The 23,814-nt window shown below is 46.6% G+C and overlaps 1 protein-coding gene across 1 annotated transcript in view; it reads right to left on the bottom strand.

Annotated features, from left to right (window-relative positions):
- Positions 1–8,042: 8,042 nt before the first annotated feature.
- Positions 8,043–23,814, bottom strand: part of LOC147109305 (5'-3' exonuclease PLD3-like) — a 97,273-nt gene continuing 81,501 nt past the window's right edge. Inside the window, exon 11 of the mRNA XM_086003121.1 lies at positions 8,043–13,368. Coding sequence (XP_085859247.1) covers positions 13,154–13,368 — 215 coding nt within the window. The 3' untranslated portion in view covers positions 8,043–13,153. The remainder of the gene's footprint in view (positions 13,369–23,814) is intronic.

Genomic DNA, 23,814 nt, shown 5'->3' with positions numbered 1-23,814 from the left:
GAGGGGTTACATAAGTCCCCTGACAAAATTGAAGCGGTTGTTAAGGCCCCAGCGCCTGAAAATGTGTCGCAACTGAGGTCATTCCTCGGATTGGTGAATTACTACCATAAGTTTTTGCCGAATTTGTCGGCAATTCTGCACCCACTGAACGCCCTGCTACGAACAGGAGTAGCATGGGAATGGAGCAATGATTGTAAGCGGGCTTTTCAGAAGAGTAAGGACTTAATCACTTCAAGGGAAGTATTGGCTCACTGCAACCCAGCACTGCCGATCAGACTGGCGTGTGATGTGTCTCCCTATGGCATTGGGGCGGTACTGTCACATCAATTCCTTGATGGTTTAGAGAGGCCGATAGCTTTTGCGTCACGCTCGTTAACTTCTGCCGAGCGTAACTATGCCCAGATTGACAGAGAGGGCCTCAGCCTAGTGTGGGGGGTGAAGAAGTTCAATCACTACCTGCACGGTCAAAAATTTACTCTACTAACCGATCATCAACCTCTTGTCTCCATTTTCAACCCTCAGAAGGGCGTACCGATAATGACAGCACAACGGCTGCAGAGGTGGTCCCTTTTCCTAGGGGCACACCAATATGACATTGAGTACAAAGGAACTAAACAGCATGGGAATGCTGATGGATTGTCACGCCTACCGTTGCCGACGGTGGAAGAAGACGACCTTGCAGTGGATCCAATGGAGTTATTCCACTCGACCATAGTCGAATGACTCCCTGTGACAAATGCAAACATAGAAAAGGAAACACGAAATGACCCGACACTATCACGGGTCTATGATATAACGGTGAAGGGATGGCCAGCACATGGCCAGCACTGCTGCCAGCATTCTCGCCGAGAAGAGAACAGCTGTCAGTGTGCAGAGGAACCTTGATGTGTGGATCCAGAGTAGTAATTCCACCTAAGTTGACAGATAGAGTGCTCAATGAGCTTCATGAGGGTCATCTGGGAGGGGTAAAAATGAAGAACTTAGCCAGAGCGTTTGTGTGGTGGCCGGGAATCGATAGAGAAATCGAAGAGATGACCAAGAGCTGTGCAGTATGCCAGAAGGTCCAAAACGCCCCACCACAAGCTCCTCTGCATCCATGGGAGTGGCACTCATCTCCATGGCAAAGGGTGCACATTGATTTTGCTGGTCCCTTCATGGACTCGATGTTTTTAATTGCGGTGGATGCACATTCAAAGTGGCCAGAGGTAATAAAAATGTCCTCAACCACCACGGAAAAAACTATCACAGTTTTATGAACCATATTCGCCAGGAATGGGCTGCCTGAACAGATTTGCTCTGACAATGGACCACAGTTTGTGTCTGAAGAGTTCCGGAGGTTCTTAAAGAACAATGGTGTTAAGCATTACACATCTGCCCCATATCATCCAGCCACTAATGGATTGGCCGAGAGGTTTGTCCAAACATTCAAGAAGGCTATCAAGGCAATGTGTAATGAAGATATACCCCTACAACACAAGGTGGACAACTTCTTGTTTGCCTACCGGAATGCAACACATGCGGTTACCAACCAAACTCCAGCCATGATGTTCTTCAATCGAAGACTACGATGCCGCTTGGATTTGGTTAAGCCAAACGTCCGAAGAGATGTGGAGAACAGGCAGTTTCAGAATATGAATGAAAGGCCGACCAGGAGTTTTAAGATAGGTCAACCAGTTTTGGCCCGGGACTACCGCACTGAGAAATGGCAGCCAGGAACGATTTGTACACGGCAAGGACCTCTCATGTATACCGTGGACGTTGGAGAGAGCATTGTAAGACGCCATGCTGACCAGATTCTAGAGTCACTGGAAAACGTCAACTCCACACCACGATCTGATACACCTGGTAATGAAATCGACGTACCAATTGCAGCTACCGCAGAACCGGTAATATTGGAAGCAGATGAACCAAACAACGACATTGATCCCGACTCAACATTGCCAGAAGAACCTGATACCCCAAAGAGGCGTTATCCAGACAGAATCAGAAAGCCTCCTCAAAGACTGAACTTATAATTGCTTAAACTTAACCAATGTATCTAGCATCCGTAATTGTGATTGTAATTAGTTATCATTTAGTTGTTAAATGAATGTTATGTACTGTTTATCTAAAAGGGGAGGAATTGTTGTGTATGTACCTTTAAGAGAATAACTGGTCTCAGACTGCAGTACCGGCAGTGACCACCCCTGTATAAAAGGCGCTAGTGGGCCTCTGTTGTTTTCAGTTTCACTATTGACTTCCATCAGTAAAGACTTGTTTTGTTCAACTCCTGCTGTCCGTGTCTCAATCATTCACGGACGTAATAGCTGCCATGACTCGTTCGTCCTGCGCCAGTCCACCCTCCCTCAGCTCTTCACACCTCCAAACAGACTTTTTGGCTGGCTGCTTGGAGACAAGGGCTATCCACTAAAGACATGGCTGATGACAACCTTGAGGAGGCCAAGTACTGAGGCCCAGGAGAGATACAATAAAAGCCACATTTCCACCCGATGCTGAAAATGCGCTTCAGATGCCGTGACAGATCTGGAGGTGCCCTTCAGTATGCACCAGCCATGGTCTTCAGAATCATCGTGGTCTGCTGCACCTGCACAACAGAGCGCAGCAGCGAGGATTAGCACTGCATGAGGAGCATGGCTCTGAGCGCACAGCCTCTTCAGAGGAGGAGCAGCATCAGCTGGAAGACAAGGAAGAGGAGGAGCTGGAGGAACCTGTGGTCCAGATCCCACCAGCACCTGAGCACATTGCTGCCCAGGAGGCCAGGGGTGGCCTCATCATGGCCAGATTTACTTAACTTCAGGCATTATATCCAAATGGCTGCCACATTCTGCGCCAGGTTCTCACCACCCCATAGGAACACCATAAAGCATCCCTACAATGACCAAGCCATTCCTTTCATACTGACCACCATTGCTGGAGATAACGTTATGTCTCATCATTCACTCCAACTCACTAAACTACTTCCAAAGTTGCAGACAAAATTGGCCATGACTGGAAAGTGGTGAAAATAATTTTATTTATCTGTGACATCACAGTAACGGAAACTTTACACAAACAGTTATTAAAACACCCATGTGCTTACCCTTGCACAGCTACTTGTGTTTCATCTTTCTCTTACACATGCTTCTATGAGGTGCTACCTCTGTGGCTGCAGCAGAGGTAGAGGCAGCCTCCTCGCTTCCCTGCTCCGACTGCATGGACACTTTTGGCGGACGTCCTCTGGGTCTTGGAGCCTGTGATGGCCCCGCCAAAGTCTGCTCTTCCTGCGACTGTACAGGGGCAGACTCGGCCATCGCGATCCCAGGAGGCATCTGGGGCTCTGACTGAGGGGGAGGCAATGGGGGAGAAGTGTGAGCGCTTTGAGAGGAGCCCCCACTTCCATGCCTCCTCTCACTGTCATCCCACTCATGGGCCACCCACACTTGCCTGCTAGCAAGGAGCTGGAGAGCACCTTGCTGCACAGCAGTGGGGCCATGAGGACCCAAGTCTACGTTGCCATCCCTCCTAGAGAGGAGGGCTATGAGCATCTGCCATCTATTCGCCACTCACATAGAGACCATGTGCTCATGTGAGTGGCGCACTAGCTGCTCCATGCAGGTGGCCATCTATTCCATGGACGAGCCTACAGTCGCCATCACCTGCGACATGGTGGTGCTCATGTTGGAGCTGGACTCCTCCATTCTCTGCATATTTGGACATCACAGTCGCAAAGCCTGTCAAAGCCTCCTGCAGCTCTTGCTGCACCGCCAGGATCGCCCTCTTTCTGGATGGCCCCCGAGGCTCAGCGTCTACATGCAGCTGAACAGAGCTGGGAGCGTCCTGCGCCCTCGGGCAAGGAGTTGCCACTGCTGTCCCTGTCTCCAACATCTCCTCTTGCTGCTCACTTGTAACTTACCAGGTGACAACACTACTCTATCTCGCGTGGGACCTATAGAGGTGTGCATATCTATGCTGGTGCTGGGTGCGCTTATGTCTGGCGACGGTGCACCCTCAGAGGTTGGAGGTCCCTCTGAGGAGTCATCTTCTTCCTCCGGCTGGACAGTGGAGGGGACTCTTGATGGACCTGTGGGACTTTAAAGAGATGAGTTAGAAATGTCATATCAAGAATGGGTAATGATACTATTATGCACACGGTGAACATTCATTGGCTGCTGACATCAGTTCCCATATGAGTGACTGCTGTATGAGATGTAATTCTGTCACCAGGTTGCTGAGATGTCCCCCTCTCTCCGTCTCCCACGTCCAGCTGCTCTGCAACTCCTGATACCTCCAGGACGACCTCCTCTGCTGCAGTTAAAGTGGCCAATGATGGAGGGCAACCTTCGGTTCTCTCCCACTCCCTCTAATTGTGGGCTCGCTTCTCTTGCAATGAGGGAAAGAAGAGAAGTTTAAGTGAGAGTAATGGAATGAGTGTAAGGAATGGATGGGTTACATCTGTAGAGGGTGACTATGATGGAGTGTGGTGCCAATGCCAAATGGCCTCCTTGTGTGTTGTTAGTTGCTATGATTGCATTAGGATGAGGGCGAGTGTGAGGGGTGGTTAGTCAGATGGGGATGTGTTAATCTAGATAGAGGGAGAGGGATGGGTGGACATGCAAAGTATGTTGGTGTGAGTAATGATGTGCAGGCGAAGGCTTGGGAAGGCAGAGTGATGGGGATGTGATGAGAGGCACAGCAGGATGAAGTTGAGTGTGGCTTTGCACTCACCTTTCTTGATCTCATCAAATCATTGAAGCGTTTCCGGCACTGCACCCAGGTCCTCCTGACAACATCTCTGCTGTTCACCTCCTCTGCTATCTCAAGCCAGGCTCGTTTGATCTGCTGGGAATGTCTCTTCTGCCCATCAGAAGGGAAGAGACTCTCCGTGTGCTCTCACTCCCCCCACAAGCATATGTTGGGAGTCATCTGAGAACCTGGGTGCAGCCCTCTGCCTCTGTGTAGTCATGTTTTCAAATGTTTGGAGCACTCAAAAGCTCCAGTACAGTGCCTGCACAATCCTAGATGAACCTTCAAATGCAATGTGGCCATGGCTCCTTTAAATATCCCGGTTGAAAATGCGTCATCGATGAAGTCTTCAGACCCGCACCATTTAATTGAGCCGGGTAACATGCAGGGCTGCCTTAATAGGTGCCATTAAGGGAAACTCAATCTCAGGAGTGGAATGAAATGAGGAATGGGGTCGTGACCCGCCACACCGACCACCTGCACACGACCCGCCCAGGTACAGAAAATTCCAGCCAGGATATTCTGCAGCGAGTGTCTCACCTCCTGACTCCCCAAAGCTTTTCCACCATCTACAAGGCACAAGTAAGGAGTGTGATGGAATACTCTCCACTTGCCTGGATGAGTGCAGCTCCAACAACACTCAAGAAGCTCGAAACCATCCAGGACAAAGCAGCCCTCTTGATTGGCACCCCATCCACCACCTTAAACATTCACTCCCTCCACCACCGGCGTACCGTGGCTGCAGTGTGTACCATCTACAAGATGCACTGCAGCAACTCGCCAAGGCTTCTTCAATAGCATCTCCCAAACCCGTGGCCTCTTCCACCTGGAAGGACAAGGGCCACAGGTGCATGGGAACACCACCACCTCCAAGTCCCCCTCCAAGTTCCACACCATCCTGACTTGGAAGTATATCGCCGATCCTTCATCGTCGCTGGGTCAAAATCCTGGAACTCCCTCCCTAACAGCACTGTGGGAGTACCTATACCACACGGACTGCAGTGGTTCAAGAAGGTGGCTCACCATCACCTTCTCAAGGGCAATTAGAGATGGGCAATAAATGCTGGACTTGCCAGCAATGCTCACACCCCATGAACGAATAAAAAAAATTCAGATTGAAGGATTTAGAAATAAACAGCGCGAAGGAAGTATAAATTAGACAGGGTGAATTCAATGTCAAATCAGGTTCAAGAGAGAAATAAAGAGTGGGAAAGATTGGATTCAGTGAGAGAGAGAAAAAAGAGACAGAAAGGAAAAGTAAAAAGACATTTTTAAATTTATAATAGAAAATTTTATAAAATCTCCAACAACAATTAAAACCTGAAGGAATAAGACTCTACACTTGTAATAGTTACTTTTCAGTGCCAAGAGAGGTTGACTGGCAGTAATTAACAGTCATCACATTGTTAAAAGGGGACTTAAACTGATATGGAAAAGACACAGATTTCCAAGGCGAGTTTAATTCGTATCTACTGCACAAATACAGCGACTTCACACCATTCAATGCATTTCATTGATGAGCCAGACAGCGAGATGGCATTTTCACGATGCTATTGGCGGAGTGGCACAACTTGGACAGAAACTTTTGGATATTTGAGTTTAACCACGAACCTGCCCCTCATTTGAAGTTGCTGTACCATTTGCGCATAAATAATTGCGAGTGTCATTAGCCTCACCGTTATTTTGAGAGCAAATTATAGTGCATAGACACTTTTGCTTTTTTTTAAACTTATATAACCATATAATAATAAATCAATCATATTTTATACCATACTTTGATATAGAGTGCTGAGTCCATAAATGCTCAATTTTCCCTTGTACTTGAATAGGGATGGAAGGATGATGGCTACACAATACTATGTGCCTGATGCAATCACAAGTTCCTTTGTCTCCAGTACATGTGGCAAAAGTTCCGCAGTGTCTTACTGCAGAGTTTGCTCTAATGTATCTCAAGGTTAACTTGAGTCACTGATGCAGCTAACGTCAGAACACAAGCTGACAATTAGCCAGCACCTGTATTAAAAAAGCACTTATGAAATTTATTTTATGTAACCCCTTTCCCCTTCTATTAATTGTAGCTAGGCGTTCACACAAATTCATTCTCTTAAGTGCTTTCATTCTGAACAGAGACTCTGGTTTCCTAGACAACTAATGGATATTAGTAATGGAAATATTACAAGTGGAGTCATCTTGATCTCCCAAGATTCCATACATACTCAATGTCTGAAGGGATATTGTTCACATTCGATTAGCGTTCTTCAAATAGTCTCTATTTTCCATAGTATTTTTGACTTATATCAACAAAATGGCAGAAATCCGCTGTGACTTTCCCATATTGTTGTGATATATTATGAGTTCAGGAATATCAACAACATTTAATTAATAAAGTGACAATGGCATTTTTGGTGCACAACCAAAAAGACATTAGCATCTGATAAAGTAAATTGCAAAACATTACCAGGTCTCTGAAGACACTTGCATAATTAAATGATTGATGGCATGGTGTTTCTGCCACATAATTAATTACACTGAAATTAAAATCTAAGGAAAAGAACTTATCAATCAGATTGAAACCATCCTGTTCTGCTCCAGCCAAAACTCTGCACTTTAGCTATCAACTCCATCCCTCTTCCTTGCAGTTAACTCAGGCTAATCCAATGGTGCATACCCTCAGTGTCCTCTTTTCCCCTAAACTTAGCTTTGAACTCCACATCCTTGCCACCACAGCAATCATTTTTTTCCTCCTACACATCACCTGCCTCTACCTCTACCTCACCCCCACTGCCACTAAAGTGCATACCTCTGCCTTTGTCATCTCTGGATCCAATTACTCTAATGGTTTCCTTGCTGTCCTCCCAAGTGCTGCCCTTCACAAATTCCAACTTGATCAAAACTCCACTACTTGCATGATATCTCACATTAAGTCCCACTCCCTTATCCTCACCAAATCTTCACTAGCTCCTCATCCTCCAATGTATCAACTTCAAATTCCTTGTTCCCAACTATAAATCTCTCCATTGCCACATCCCTCTCTACCTGTGAAATGTTTTTGGCAAATAGTCCTGGTTGGATTGTTATCTTATATGAAATAAATTTCAATTCCACATAAGGGAGATAGCAGCAGTTTATCAAATGTTATTATTGGCCACTATTGTCTAAAGTGCCCTGTCCCACTAGGCTAATCAGTTCCTCTGAGACTTGCATACCGCAATCAGCTTCAAAGATGGAACTCCCCTAAAGCAGGCCTTTTTTTTCCTAAAATCTAGTTCTTTGGTTATACTTTGCAGTAGCTGTATTTGATTATTTCGGTTAAAAAGGAGTTATTTATTTTATGTTAGAAATGTTTTATTTAATACATGCATGAAAATTTTCAACAAAATAGATCTCATTGTAACTGTACAGTGTATTATTGTACAGAACTTGAAACAAAAGAGACATCATACATCATGTAGCATAATCCAAAAAGTGATCAATGTTTCTGTACATTTGCTGTAATTCTAGGATTTGCCATTTTACTAAGCTTTACAACAATGGCTCAAATTGCCTTAAACCAGATTTCATTTGAATGGAAAAACAAGTTAACTCTTTAAAAGTTGAATTTTATTTGCCATTTACAGGGTGAGCACATCACATCAGCACTGCCACATTTTGTTTCCATTTTCTCCTAAAGATTAATTGTAGCCTGGTTTCGAGGGCACCAGCAGCCCCTCTGTATCTCGCCCAAGTGCCCAAACTTCTTGCTTGAGCTTAGACAGTGAGCATTGGAGGGTTATTCAATGGTGTCGGTAACAGAACTGAACCCAATCCTGTCCTGTCCAATTTGGTCAAAGGCCAAAACACAAGCACTTTCCTGCAGGATCACTGGTTGGCAATTGGAACAAAAAGCTTGTCTTATTTTTTTCTCTCTCTCGTTAAACTATGGCGATTAAGGTCAATTGTAGCGCTCCTACTGCTGCCACCTAGGCTGAAATCAGCTAACTCAGCACAGATGAGGAAAACAACCTGGGACTTTCCTGGTCTGCACGCCAGAATTGCACATCATGCAGTGCATTCACCAAATTAGCCTTTCATAAGAACATAAGAAGTAAGAGCAGGAGCAGGCCATACGGCCCCTCGAGCCTGTTCTGCCATTCAATAAGATCATGACTGATCATCAACCTCAACTCCACTTTCCCACCCGATCTCTTGTGCTGGCACATTTTTTAAATGTGCTTTATACCCAACCAAAGGACTAGGTCCTGTAGAATTCCCTATAAAAAGAGCTCATGAAAAAGAACAACTGCATTTATGAGGAAGGCGCCCTGTATCTACTACATGCTAGCAGTTGCTATTCCTCCTGGGCTCATTCTGGAATATGAAATGGAGTAGACTGTTCCACATTTGTTTCTAATTCAGTTCAGCTCGATGCCATGCCTACAATAGTTAGTTTGTACCTAATCCGTGCTCGTATCTGGCTAATTAGATTCAGAATGTATACTTCTAAATAATTTCTTTAAAGGAAGGTATTTTAGTAATAATTTAAAATTTGCTAACAATGTCTAGGCAGCCAGGTGACTACAGGTAGACTATCCTTTATCCGCACTTCTGAAAACCGAAAATCTCTGAAAACCGAAAGTTTTTTTGTGGAGCGTAAGTCGTGCGCACGACATAACCCGAGTGGCGCCAAACATGACCTGACGCGGCCGATGCTTTTCTGACCTGATTTGCAGGCCAGCTCAGCGTAGGAGTCAGCCGATATCCGGCTTTCCCACAACTGGCGGCGGCAGTCGAGCCCCAGACCCCCACTAAGTCAAGGAATTCAGATACGGAGCAGGGGGAGCTGTAAACAGACTGGGAGCGGCAGCACAGAGAAGCAGGAAGGGGAATGAGACACGCAACAGTCGCAAGAGGTAGCCTGAACTTTTAAAATTTATATTAAATACAAATACTAATTACCAAATTAATTTAACGTTCAGAGTTTCCCAGTCTGAAATAATACCTTCTGAAATCCGAAAATTTCCAAAAACCGAAACACAGCTGGTCCCAAGGTTTTCGGATAAGGGATAGTCAACCTGTACTATAAGAGTGTTTAGCAGTGTTCAAAAGGACCACGGTGTGTTAACTGGATAGCCTAAGGAATGGCAGATAGAATTTAATGTATATAAATTTACAATATACAGTGGAACAAGTAACAGTATCGATTAGCAGAGATGGAAAAGGGAAAGGAATTGGATGTGATTATTAACTAAAAATAAAGAAAAATAAACTTGGATTTATACAACCGCTTTCATCACTGCAAGACGTTCCAAAGCCCTTTACAGCCAATGAAGTGCAGTCACTGCAGCAACTGTTGTAATGTAGGGAAACATAGCAGGCAATTTGCACATAGCAAGGTCCCATCAACAGTAATAAGATAAATGACTAGATAATCAGTTTTAGTGATGTTGGTTGATGGATAAATGTTAATGAGGACATTGGGAGAACTCCCCAGCTCCTCTCTGAATTGTGCCACTGGATCTTTTATGTCCATATTTGCTGGAAACTATATATGGAAGTATCGAGGCATAGAGTACAAAAGCAAGGAAGTTATGATGAACCTTTATAAAACACTGGTTCGGCCTCAACTGGAGTATTGTGTCCAATTCTGGGCACCGCACTTTAGGAAGGATGTGAAGTCCTTAGAGAGGGTGCAGAAAAGATTTACAAGAATGGTTTCCAGGGATGAGGAGCTTCAGTTACGTGGAGCAGAGAAGGTTGAGTGGAGATTTGATAGAAGTGTTCAAAATCATGAGGGGTCTGGACAGAGTAGATAGAGAGAAACTGTTCCCATTGGCGGAAGGGTCGAGAACCAGAGGACACAGATTTAAGGTGATTGGCAAAAGAACTAAAGGCGGCATGAGGAAAAACTTCTTTACGCAGTGAGTGGTTATGATCTGGAATGCACTGCCTGAAAGGGTAGTGGAGGCAGATTCAATTGTGGCTTTCAAAAGGGAATTGGATAAGTATCTGACGGAAAAAAAATTGCAGGGTTACGGGGAAAGGGCGGGGGAGTTGGACTAGCTGAAGTGCTCTTGCAGAGAGCCGGCACGGGCTTGATAGGCTGAATGGCCTCCTTCTGTGCTGTAACCATTCTATGATTATATGGGGGGAAAATTGTTTTGGTTTGTGCCTCTCATTGGCGCCCCCGGGGGGCGATAACGGGGCACAAATCCCCAAGCGCCTGGGCGGTAGCTGGTAGTGCCCTGCGCCACTGGTGATGACGTCATCACTGTGCGCAGTGCCCCGCTTGCGCCCCGGCTGCAAACTTGCCTTGCGCCCCCTGACCTATTGCCGGACGGTATGTCCGACAGGATCAGGGGGCATTTTAGCAGCAGCGGCGGCGCTACTTAAAGGGTAGGTGTCAGGCAGCAATTTTTATTTTGGCCGACTGCCAGCACCTGCCCCCTTTCACTTTTTTACGTGAGGTGCCGGCCGCGATCGCTCAGCCCGGCACTCCTCTTGAGTGCCGGGCTATTTTCACAGCACCCCGCTCCCTGGTAGTCCAGCAGAGCCCCAGTGTGCGCGGTGCTTGGCCCCTCCCCTTTAATCACGTAGCGCCGTGAAATTCAGTAGTAGCGCCCCAAGCTGGAAGTGGACTGCTTTCCAGGAGCACCCCGCCTCCTGCTTGGGGCACTACTACTGAATATATAGCCAAAAGGGCGCCACCCAATGATTCTATGTGTGACGCTATTGTTAAAGCTAATGAAACACTAGGAAACATCTTGAGGCATTTGATTATGAGTTGAAGCAGGTTTTAAAGCTGATGATATGAATGACATTATTAACCAGAAGATACTGTGACATCCTAAAATATGTGATTCAGAATACAGAAATTGCTAATAGGTTTATATAGAGTTTATAGACATACTTTATACGTTGTCAATATGTGCAGGGGTCAATCTGTGTTGCTCATTGCAATAATGTTGAATTTCTTTTTTAACTTGTAAAACATACATATTTTAAAGAAAGAAGGTAAGAACTTGCATTTATATCGTGCCTTATCATTTCCTCAGGACATCTTAAAACACCTACCAATCAATTACTTTAGAAGTCCAGTTATTTGTTGTTATGTAAGCAAATATGGTAGCCAATTGTGCACAGCAAGGTCCCACAAAAACAGAAAATGAAATGATTGACCAGTTATTCGGGGGTGGGGGAGGGGGGAGGGCGGGGAGTGGTGGAGTTTGCTTGAAGTGTTGGTTGATATTATTGTATTTATGACTATTTTTTGAAATGAATTACAAATTACACAGCATACATGATTCATTAAATAGAGATTTGTGCCAGTGATTGGACCATGATTTTGGTCTTTCTGTATCACCCAACCTCAGAGAGGGGCTTCACCTCAAACGAGCAACATTTTCTTTTCACTCATGAAAAACATTTTTCCTCAATCGTGTGGTGTGATCTTATCAGAAGAATCATTGCATTCATACTGGAAACATGTATTTAAAAAAAGAAGATGCCATTAGGGATGTCAAGCATTACATCTGGAGCAGTACCTTACAGTACATCCACACTGCGGTGGACAAACTGAGAGTGAATCTCCCCCCAGTACACCGGGTTTGGAGAGCCAGCCCATACTGGTGCCTCCACAATCTAAGCCCAGCTTGTTGGATTTAACAGTCTGGAGCTGCTGGACACCGCAAATTTATTACACTTACGTTCGTGACGTTACGATGCACGGAGTGTACTCACCAGAAGGCAGGGTGTGCCTCAAGTTAGGTTGTCAGTAATGTGAGGAAGCTGCTTGAAAATGACTTGGGCACAAATGTTCCATTCACGACTTTAGCCCCCAGGTGGGCGGGGCTTGGTCAGATGATGAGATCACCGTGTGATGACATCATTCTGTTTCACTTGCTCCCGATCACTTCCTGAACCCAAACTGCTGAAGGCCACCTTCAAATTGTGGTCTGGGTGTTAAACCAGTAGGTGCTGGGGTTGGAGATCTGCGCCTCCATTCCAATGTAATCTGAGGTGATTACCGTTCGTTCCTGTTCACACGACATCTTCAGCATCGCAGCAAAAATGCTGATTGTTTTGTTGCAACGTTAAAGTTGGTGTGTGAATACAACCTCAGGTCATTGTGAGTTCCATGCCCTGACACTGCTCTGAGACACTCACTTTCATAAATCAGAACTTCCCATCAAGTACCTTCAGTGCATTTGTAATAACTGAAATATTTTACCCCCAATATTCAAAACCTCATTGTTACTTAACAGCTTAACTTGTATTTATACATATGGCAAGCAAGTATTTCAATCTTGCTAGCTGTAGCTCACTTTCAATAATATAATGGTTTATTTTTAAACAGTTTTCTTCCGCTAACTTCCAACAAAATCCTTCCAGATATAATTAGTAAGTATGACACTGAGGCTGAGAATTTTTTTTTCCTGAAAGCACCTACAAAGCATCATATTAGTCCATTCATTTGCAATGGAAAAGTGGGATTATCTCTCAAATCATCCAAGGTTACAGAATAGTTGGAATTCCAATCTCTTTGAAACAGACTCTTCAGCTGATAGTGAGCTGTATCATCAGCCTTTTCATTATTTTCCAAAGTCTGGTTAATGAGCAGACCCACTCCAGTTGTAGAATTGAAGTAGTCAAAAGACCAATTTGAAGTACCTGGAAGCCAATAAGATTTACTTAATAAAAAAAGATACATTTACAGTTTGAAGCAAAAGACAAACCCCCTCCCTCCAAAATCTGAGCAATACTCATCTACATATATGAAAACAATTGGGAGTAGAATCTCTTTTGCAAGCCTAAAAAATTCTTTGGGTTCACTGCTGTATAATGCCAGATGTAATGGTTGACTGGAATTTCTATAACTCATAGAAGGGATCCAAGTTCAAACCTCCACCTTGACTGACAAATTCATCGACACCCGTGGCCCAATTCCACCAGTTCTCAGCCAAGTGATCAGATGGAATGCATTGTGGTCTTGGAGTATTCCACGCAGTGAAGGAGGGAGGATTAAAAGATATGTGCAATGAGATCACAATGTTTCAGGGAAGAGGCACATCAGGCAAACGAGGCTTGAAAAATAAGGTTGGAAGAAACTATTAAATGTTGTATTCTTGATTATTGAATAATCAGAAAGCACAGGATGAGTAGGTTTTAAAGACAAATGGTTTGAAAAATTAAACCAGAGGGTGAAATAAGCTATAAGTATTGAATGGGGTGATACACAAATATATTTATTTAGAAAAGAAAAATGAAGAAAATGAAAAGAAAAGAATAAGAAAAACAACTTGTATTTATATCACAATTCGCATCCTCAGGCCATTCCAAAGCACATCACAGAAAAGTAGATACGTCCCATCAACAACAACAACTTGTATTTATATAGCACCTTTAACGTAGTAAAACGTCCCAAGGTGCTTCACAGAAGCGTTAGCAAATAAAATTTGGCATCAAGCCACATAAGGAGAAATTAGGGCAGAGGGTCAAAGAGGTAGGTTTAAGGAGCGTCTTAAAGGAGGAAAGAGAGGTAGAGAGGTGAAAAGGTTTAGGCAGGGAATTCCAGAGCTTAGGGCCTAGACAGCTGAAGGCACAGCCATCAGTGGTGGAGCAATTATAATCAGGGATGCTCAAAAGGGCAGAATTAGAGGAGCGCAGATATCTCGGGGGGGTTGTGGGGCTGGAGGAGATTTCAGAGATAGGGAGGGGCGAGGCCATGGAGGGATTTGAAAACAAGGATGAGAGTTTTAACATCGACGTTTTGCTTAACCGGGAGCCAATGTAGGTCAGCGAGCACAGGGGCGATCAGTGAACGGGACTTGGTGCGAGTTAGGACACGGGCAGCAGAGGTTTGGATGACCTCAAGTTTATGGAGCGTAAAACGTGGGAGTCCGGCCAGGAGTGTGTTGGAATAGTCAAGTCTAGAGGTAACAAAGGCATGGATGAGGGTTTCAGCAGCAAATGAGCTGAGGCAAGGACGGGGACGATGACGTTATGGAGGTGGAAATAGGCCGTCTTTGTTATGGCGTGGTTGTGTGGTTGGTGCTCACCACGTAGTCAAATATGATACCAAAGTTGCGAACAATCTGGTTCAGCCTCAGACATTTGCCAGGGAGAGAGAGGGGTGGAGTCAGTGGCTAGGGAAGAGAGTTTGTAGCGGGGACTGAAGACAATGGCTTCGGCCTTCCCAATATTTAGTTGAAGGAAATTTCTGCTCGTCCAGTACTGGATGTCGGACAAGCAGTCTGACATTTAGAGATAGTGGAGGGGCCGAGAGAAGTGGTGATGACGTAGAGCTGGGTGTCCTCGGCATACATGTGGAAACTGACACTGTTTTCGGATGAAGTCACCGAGGGGCAGCATGTAGATGAGAAATAGGAGGGGGCCAAGGATAGATCCTTGGGGAACACCAGAGGTAACAGTGCGGGAGCAGGAAGAGAAGCTGTTGCTGGTGATTCGCTGGCTAAGAATGGAACCAGGCGAGTGCAGTCCCACCAGCTGGACGACGGTGGAGAGGTGTTGGAGGAGGATGGTGTGGTCAACCGTGTCAAAGGCTGCAGACAGGTTGAGAAGGACGAGGAGGGATAGTTTACCATTGTCACAGTCACATAGGATGTCATTTTTGACTTTGATAAGAGCCGTTTTGGTACTGTGGCAGCGGCGGAAACCTGATGGGAGGGATTCAAACATGGAGCTCCGGGAAAGATGAGCACGGATTTGGGAGGCAACAACACATTCAAGGACTTTGGAGAGGAAAGGGAGGTTGGACATGGGGCGGTAGTTTGCAAGGATGGAGGGGTCAAGGGCAATGTTCCCTATAATTTATTTTTGGGTGTGCGGCCCCTTTAAGGTGCTGCGTGGCCCATTCAAAATTCTGTGCCTGAGCGTTTTTTCCTATTTTAAAGCCAGTGAGCCAGCTGCACCAGAGTTGCAGAGCACTGCGCAGCCACACAGCTTAAAGGGAACATTGGTCAAGGGTTGGTTTTCTGATGACGGCAGATTTGAAGGGGGGGAGACAGTACCTGAGGAGAGAGAACCATTACCAATATCAGCCAACATGGGAGCCAGGAAGGGAAGTTGGGTGGTCAGTTGTTTAGTGGGAATAGAATCGTTGGAGCAGGAGGTGGGTCTCATGGACAGGATGAGCTTAGAGAGGGCATGAGGGGAGATAGGAGAGAAACTAGAGAAAGATGTGAATTCAGGGCTAGGACAGGGGGCTGGGAAGGGAAGGAAGCGACTGAGGCAGCTGAACGGATAAAGAAAAAAGAAGACTTACATTTATATAGCGCCTTTCATGACCACTGGACATCTCAAAGCGCTTTGCAGCCAATGAAGTACTTTTGGAGCGTAGTCACTCTTGTAACGTGGGAAACGCAGCAGCCAATTTGTACACAGCAAGCTCCCACAAACAACAATGTGATAATGACTGGATAATCTGTTTTTGTTATGTTGATTGAGGGATAAATATTGGCCAGGACACCGGGGCTAACTCACCTGCTCTTCTTCAAAATAGTGCTATGGGATCTTATACATCCACCTGAGAACACAGATGGGGCCTCGGTTTAACATCTCATCTAAAAGATGGCACCTCTGACAGTGCAGCACTCCCTCAGAATTGCGCTGGAGTGTCAGCCCAAGTGCTCAAGTCCCTGGAGTGAGACTTGAACCCACAACTGTAGTGTATGTACCCGTCTACCTTTAAGGGAACTACTTTAGGTGTGGCACTATTTGTTTGGCTTCTGTATGCTGTAATACCGATAGTGACCACACCAGTATATAAGTGTTGTGCCAGGAGTTATTGGGCAGATTCGCCCGGACCTTCGAATAGTAAAGACCTGTTTTATTTGTTACTTCTGAAGTCTGTGTATTTATTAACTGCACAACCCACAGACTTTACAGTGGCGACGAGTCCGATCGTACCCTGCGGCAAGATTACCAAAGCAAGAAGAGCGTCGAAGAGAGGCAACCGCCCTCGTCGTGCTGCTGGAAGAAAACACGAGGCTGCAGCAGGAGAAAGGTGGAAGACTTTAGCAACAAAGCTTCCATTAGCAACAGGCACTGACTACCCTTCTACCACAGTGCGGAGTGAGCCGATCAGCAGGGAACAAGGCGGCCGAAGAGATTGTGAGTAGGGGAAGGTGTAGAAGTATCCGGAGGATAAGGGCAGAGCACTCGACCTCGGTCGAGGGGGAGCTGTGCCGGCCAAAAGTCGGGTCCAACGGCGTCGGGTGACAGCCGGACCGCGATCGGCGGGAAAAATCCGGGCAGCGACCGCAGCCACGAAGCACTGAGCCTGCGAGTAGGCGCGGGAAGAGAAACCCAGCCGCAGCCAGGGAGGGAAACACCGGTCTGCGAGAGGGCTAGGGAGGCGAACGGGAACCGTGCGGGTGAGAGCCGGGTGCGGAGAGAGAGACTGCGAGGAGCCAGTCCAGCGGCTGAGCTGTTCTCCACCAACGGGGAACTCCGAGCCGGCAAAACCGAACGTGCGGGAGTGGGTGAGAGACACAGCCGAAAACGGGGTGAGAGACTGCGCGAGAGCCAGTCCAGCGGCTGAACTGTTCTCCACCAACGGGGTACCCAGGGCCGGTAGCACCGAACGTGCGGGTGAGAGAGCGACAGAGCCGGGTACGGAAAGAGAGACTGCGCGAGAGCCAGTCCAGCGGCTGAACTGTCCTCCGTTAACGGGGTGTACCCAGCGCCGGTTGGGCCGTGCGGGCGGGAGGAAAAGACATAGCCGAGTAAGGGGAGCTGTGCGGAAGCCAGCCAGCGGCTGAACCTGTCCGCTGTGGGGGAAGCGTACCCCTTCCACCGGGAAGAAACGCGGGAAGCCGCCATTAGGCGGAGAAGACGCCAGAAGCGGGAAACCGCCATTGAAGTGGGCGGGGCGAGAAAGGAAGAGCGGGAAACCGCCATTTTCGCGGGAAAACCGCCATCTTGATTGACATACCGCCATTGAAGTGGGCGGGGAGAGAAGGAAAGAGCGGGAAACCGCCGATTTCGCGGGAAAACCGCCATCTTAGAAACAAACAAATAAATAAGAATACTTAAAGAAATACTGGTGCTGCTCCCAAGGGAAGAAATATGCCTAAGCGAGGGAATATTAACGACTTTAATTCTGAAATAGAAGACTGGGCCACGTACGTGGAACGCATAGAGATCTATTGCGAAGCCAACAAAATAGAGGAAGACGACAAGGCGATAACATTGCTAAACTCGATGGGGGCAAAAACATACGGGCTCTTGAAGCATCTAATAGCACCAAATAAACCAGCGGATCAGACCTTCGAAGAGATTGTGGCTGTGCTAAAGGACCATTTGAACCCCACACCGCTGATGCTGGCTGAACGATTCAAATTCTACGCAAGAACGCAGAAGAAAGACGAAAGCAATGCGGAATACTTGGTCGAACTGCGTAGGCTAGCGAAATACTGCCAGTTCGGAGGGAATCTGACAGAAGCGCTGCGGGACAAGTTCGTATGCGGATTGTCCAAAGAAGGGACGCAGAAGCGACTACTGGAAGAGAACGACCTCACACTGGACAGGGCTGTCCTTATAGCTGCATCGCACGAAGCCGCAGCGAAAGGAACGGCGGAAATGCAACTAAAGGCGGCGGCACTTGGGGTGGACCAAATTACTTCAAGCACAACAAAATGCTACCGTTGTGGGAAGACCACGCATGACCAGAATCAATGCTGGTTTAAGAACCAAGAGTGTAGGAAATGTGGCAAACTGGGTCACATCGCGAAGGTATGCCGGTCCGGGAAAAAGACCAATAATCAAAGGAAGCCACCACAAGAAAAGTACAACAAGGTACACAAGGTGGCTGAGAAGAGTTCAGACGAACAGAATTCAGACTCAGACCCAAACAACCAGGAGCTGGGTAGTCTGAGAATCCACAATATGGGTAAAGAAACGGATCTACAGGCCATCTGGGTCATACTAAAAATAGCTGGAGTCCAAGTAAGAATGGAGCTGGACACTGGATCAGCTCTATCAGTCATCAACCGAAGGGACTACCACCGGCTATTCTCTCACATACCTTTAAGAAATACCAAGTTCGTATTACAGACATACACGGGGCATAACGTATACCCCGTGGGGAAAATAAGAGTCAAGGTGAGAGATAGGGGTAAAGAACACCCAAGAATGAACTTGTACGTATTACCTGAGGGAGGACCACCACTTCTAGGACGGGAGTGGATTAAGAAAATAGACATGGAATGGCATTACCTAAAAGCCATAATGAGGGAGGACTCGGTGCAAGCTATTAGCTCAGATTCTGAAATGGATGATGATAAGACCAAGTCGAATATGGAAGACAAGGCTAAAAGGGACTTGCCGACGATGGGAAAGAAAACGAAGACATGCAGAAGGACTTATGGTACCAAGAAGAATAAAGCTGCAGAGCAGAACTCCAGGTTGACAGAGAATTCTGAGCCTGTTCAAGCAAAGGATTCATCCATGACGGAAGAACACCGAGCTCGGACGCAAACTTATGTCAAAGTACGACAACAATTAGAACAGTTGAGTGACCGTCTCGTACAAGAGATGAAAAATATGGAAAGGTTCTGGGACACCGAATGGGAGAACCTGGAAAGACTACAGAGACAGCTAGCTCAAGCAGAGAGCGACCATAGAGCCATCGTGGTCAAATACCAATCACATTCCCCTGATGCTGTTCAGGAACTAGAATATTTACAGAATGAACCAAAGGAAGAGGAATCTTCAGGGAGCCAGGATTTTATTCCAGTTCTTCTCTACGACTCCTTACAAGCAGAGTGTGAGAAGTTGAAAGAACAGTATGAACAGGCCCAGGCTACAATTCTGGAGGGGGTTAACTCGGCAGCCTCCGAAAAGCTAGTTTCAGTAGAAGCATATGAACAACTAAAGGTTGAACATGAGCAAGAAGTCCAAAGGCTGCAGGAAATTCTTGATGAGCTCAAGGCCAAGACAGACTCATCGGTAGGAGATCCATCCATAGATGAGAAATTAGAGGTGAAAATCATGGCAGAGCATGAAAGACAGGATGTCCAAGAACTTATAAAAACATTGAAGGACACCCAAGACAAATATGAGGCGGCAATGACCGAGGTTCAACAACTTGAAGAACAGATTCAACTGGGAATCCTTTCAGTGGAAGAACAGGACACTGTAAGAATGGTCCCTGAACATGAACTGGAGAGCATCAGGGCGCAACTTTTCCGAGCGCTGAAAGCCAAAGTTCAAGAGGACCGTAAGGTGGAAGTATTGGAGAAAGAGGTGGAGGAAATGGAGAAGACTCTGATCCACCGTGTTCCCAGGGAAGAGTTAACGGTCAGCCAACTCCTTCATATGCTGAAGGACAAGACTCTCCAAGGGGAACAATCTGAACACGAGCTTCAATCTTCAGGGGGAACGAGTTCGGAGCTCTCAAAAGTCATGGAGATAGCTGAGGTGGCAACACAAATTTTACAAGGATGCCAAAAGTACGTTGAATCACGTCAAGGTGAACAGAAGAATGTGGAAACCGTTACTTCAGTAGAAGGGTTAAATAGCCTGATAACGCAATTACCGATGGAAAGGGAGGTATTGAACTCACAAATGAGGTCCGTCGTGAAGGAATGGCAGATAACCCAGGAAGAGCAGGATGAATATGAATGCATGAAGAAGGCTTTTCAAGAAAGATGTTTAGGGAAGGAACCACCGTCAGCTAACGTCCAGACGGGTGAGGAGGAAGAAGAAGTCTCTCTCGCTGGCCTAACTCAGGACGAACCCGAATATTACCATGACCTGTTGAGTGACACTGAATATTACGAGGATGTGGTCTGCCCAGCTTGTGATGAGAACTCTCAAAGTGCTGAAATCCGGAGGAAGCACTTAAGGTCTAAGGAACATAGAGAGTTGGTGGCGCTACAGCTGGCAGCCGAGAAAGGAGCTCCGAGAGTTTCAAAAAGGCATAAAAGAAAAAGAAGAAGCAGAAGATAATAACTGTCTAAAATATTAGCACTTCTACCATTCCAGGCAGGACATTACGAAAGGAGCTAAATTAGTTGAAAAACTGGAAAATGTCAAGACAGCCAGTTGGTTGTAAAAGTCCGCACTGCTGGTTCAACAGGACGAAGGTTCAAGCTGTTACGTCAAGAAAAAGGCTATGGAGGAGTCACGCTAGCCAGGTAATCCGGCTACACCAAAGAAATGTTGTTCGGAACGAGTCAAGATCAGAGACTGAATCTATGAACTGTTTCCGCAGAGACTGAACCTGTGAACTGTTTCCACCGAGATTATATTTGTAAATTGTTTTATATGACATTGACTCCACCGAGATTATATCTGTAATTTGTTTTATAGGAAGTTGAAGATATGTATGTTTAACGGGGACTCTGTAAGTAATAAGCTAAAAAGGGAGGATTGTAGTGTATGTACCCGTCTACCTTTAAGGGAACTACTTTAGGTGTGGCACTATTTGTTTGGCTTCTGTATACTGTAATACCGATAGTGACCACACCAGTATATAAGTGTTGTGCCAGGAGTTATTGGGCAGATTCGCCCGGACCTTTGAATAGTAAAGACCTGTTTTATTTGTTACTTCTGAAGTCTGTGTATTTATTAACTGCACAACCCACAGACTTTACAACAACCTTCTGACCCAGAGCCACAGCTGACACTGATAGACTTCTTTGTCATGAAGATTGAGACTATGAGCTCCTCGCACTTGTTGTTGGAGGTGAGGGTGGAGGTGACAGGGGAGAGGGGGTTAAGAAGACATTTTGCAGTAGAGAATAGAAGCCGGGGTTATATTTGCATTCCAGGATGATTCTGGAATAGTGAGCAGTTTTGGCAGACAGGAACAGGATCCGACACTGCTTTATGTGGTCCAGCCAGATCTGGCAGTGAATGGCTAAACCAGTTGTCCACCATATCCATTCCAGTCTGCGTCCATTGGACTTAAGGGAGCAGAGATGAGTGCCGTACCAGGGGAACAGCCAGGGTGAGAGAGAGTAATGGTTTTAAAGGGGACTAGGGCATCAAAGGTGAAGGTGAGAGTGTAGTTGAGCAGATCAGTAGCTGCAGAAATGGAGGGCCAAAGGCTAGACAGTTGGTATTTCGAAAGTGAATTGGGAGAAAGTTTCTTACGGGGTGGATACAGAAGGAAGGAAGGTTGGGAAGGGGAAGGGGGATGTGGGTGGAGTGCAATACAAGGAAGTGATCAGAGCTGGCCGTATCTGTGATTGACACGATGGGACTGGCGAGGCCACACGAGGTGGCACGGTCAAGGGGTGGGGTGTTTATATGGAGAGAGAGAGATTAAGGGAGGATAGGAGGGCAGTAAACTCAGAGGAGGGAGAGCATAATGAATTGAGATGGAGGTTGAAATCACAGAGGATCAGAAGACACTCGGTGCAGAGGCTGAGACAGGAAAGCAGTGAAGATATCTCAGTGAGAAAATTTTTATGGTACTTGCGTGGGCGGTAGAGAATGAAGATTTTAATGAGAGGTGAGAGGGGTGGAATAAGGTGAGATGCTCAAAGGAGAAGAAAGTGCCAGAGGAACCCTGGGACAGACCAAGGTGTGATTTGGTGATAAGAGCCACACCGCCACCATGACGATCTGGGCGGGACAAGTGGTGGAAGGTATAGCCAGGCGGGGAGTCTTCAATTAGGGGGAAGGTGTCAGCACCCCTCAGCCAGGTTTCCGTCAAAGCCATGATGTTGATGCAATGATCCACAATAAGCTCATGGATGACCAGGGCCTTGTTCACAAGTGAACGGACGTTCTGGATGGAGATGCGGAGAGGATCGGTGATGGCTGATCCATTGGCAGAGTCCACAGGGTCAGCACTGGGAGGGGTGAGTTGGACGGGGAGGAGTGAGTTGGACGGGGAGGAGATTGGCAAGAATAGCCCCCAGTGGGCAGGCTGAGAGAGAAGGTCGGCCAGAGAGGAGGATGGGGCAGTTGGGGCATCTGCTCATAAGGAGACAGCGATGAGTGCCTCGATGAGCCCTTTGGGGGATGTCAAGAGAGTTACAGTGGGAAGCTGAAGGCTTATCTAAAAGGGAGTCAACCCTGGGATGGCAGCAGGAGAGTAGGAAGGTCGGGGAGTGCTGAAGGGTTGGGGCAGGGATTTGGGAGGGCAGAGTACCCGAGAGCGGAGAAATGAAAGGAGGCATGACGACAGGAGAAAAGAAGTAAAAAAGGGGGAGAAAAAATGGAAATAGAAGTGGCAGTCAAAATGCGCAGGCAAATGGACACGGAAAACTCAAGCTACATAGGCCGGATTACGTAGTAATTATTAGGCTACATGTATCCTAGTAGTAAACGGGAAATAGAGAGGAGACAATAGGAGGGAGTCCAGTGTTAAGGTCAGAGGTCCCGTGATGGGATAAAGTTGAAGTAGGTAGGGTAGAGTTGGCATGAAACATCAACAAACTGCTGTCCAAGTTCAGAGCCGGGTGTGGCGGGCGAGTGAAGTCCAGAAGCTATTTGAAGGGTAGAGTATCGGAGGACGCACTGATGGAGGTATTTCCGTGGTAACAATAATCCAGGAGGTGTGCAGAATCGGTTGCAGGCCAGGAAAAAAAAGTGGCAAAGTTGGAGGTCACAATAAGATCCAGAAGCGGCGGAGAAATGCACTTCAGCTCAGGAGCGTGAAATGCACTTCTAGCCAGGAACCAGACTATAGCTGAAGCTGAAAGACCAACAGAACCAGTAGGCCAGTCACAGGCTCAGCAGGTAACAGCGCGGTGGGGGAAGGCTGTAAGCTGATCAAAATTACTTTAAAATTTATGCAACTGAGCAGCAGATCAGGGACACAGCAGCTGAGTCTTACAGTGTAGTCCAGTGCAGAAGCGTAGTCTTGATGTCCAGAGAAGTCCAGGAATTTGGAGGCCAAATTTGAAAAAACTCCAGCGCTCACTGAGGAAAGCAGAGAGCAGGTATGGTCAGGGGATGGTCAGGGGCATGGTCAGGGGCATGGTCAGGGGCATGGGCAGGGGCATGGGCAGGGGCATGGGCAGGGGGCATGGTCAGGGCAGGGGGCGGGCAGGGGGCAGGCAGGGGGCGGTTTAAACTGGCAGTTAACTTGTAGTTAAGACTAAAATACACCAACTATCAGAGCCAGGGGAATTTAAA

The sequence above is a fragment of the Somniosus microcephalus genome, chromosome 12 (assembly GCF_052327205.1).
Source record: "Somniosus microcephalus isolate GS21.2 chromosome 12, FLI_Smic_1.0, whole genome shotgun sequence".
NCBI lineage: Eukaryota > Metazoa > Chordata > Chondrichthyes > Squaliformes > Somniosidae > Somniosus > Somniosus microcephalus.
The sequence above is the reverse complement of the archived record's forward strand: the minus strand, read 5'-3'. Positions and strand labels throughout refer to the sequence as shown.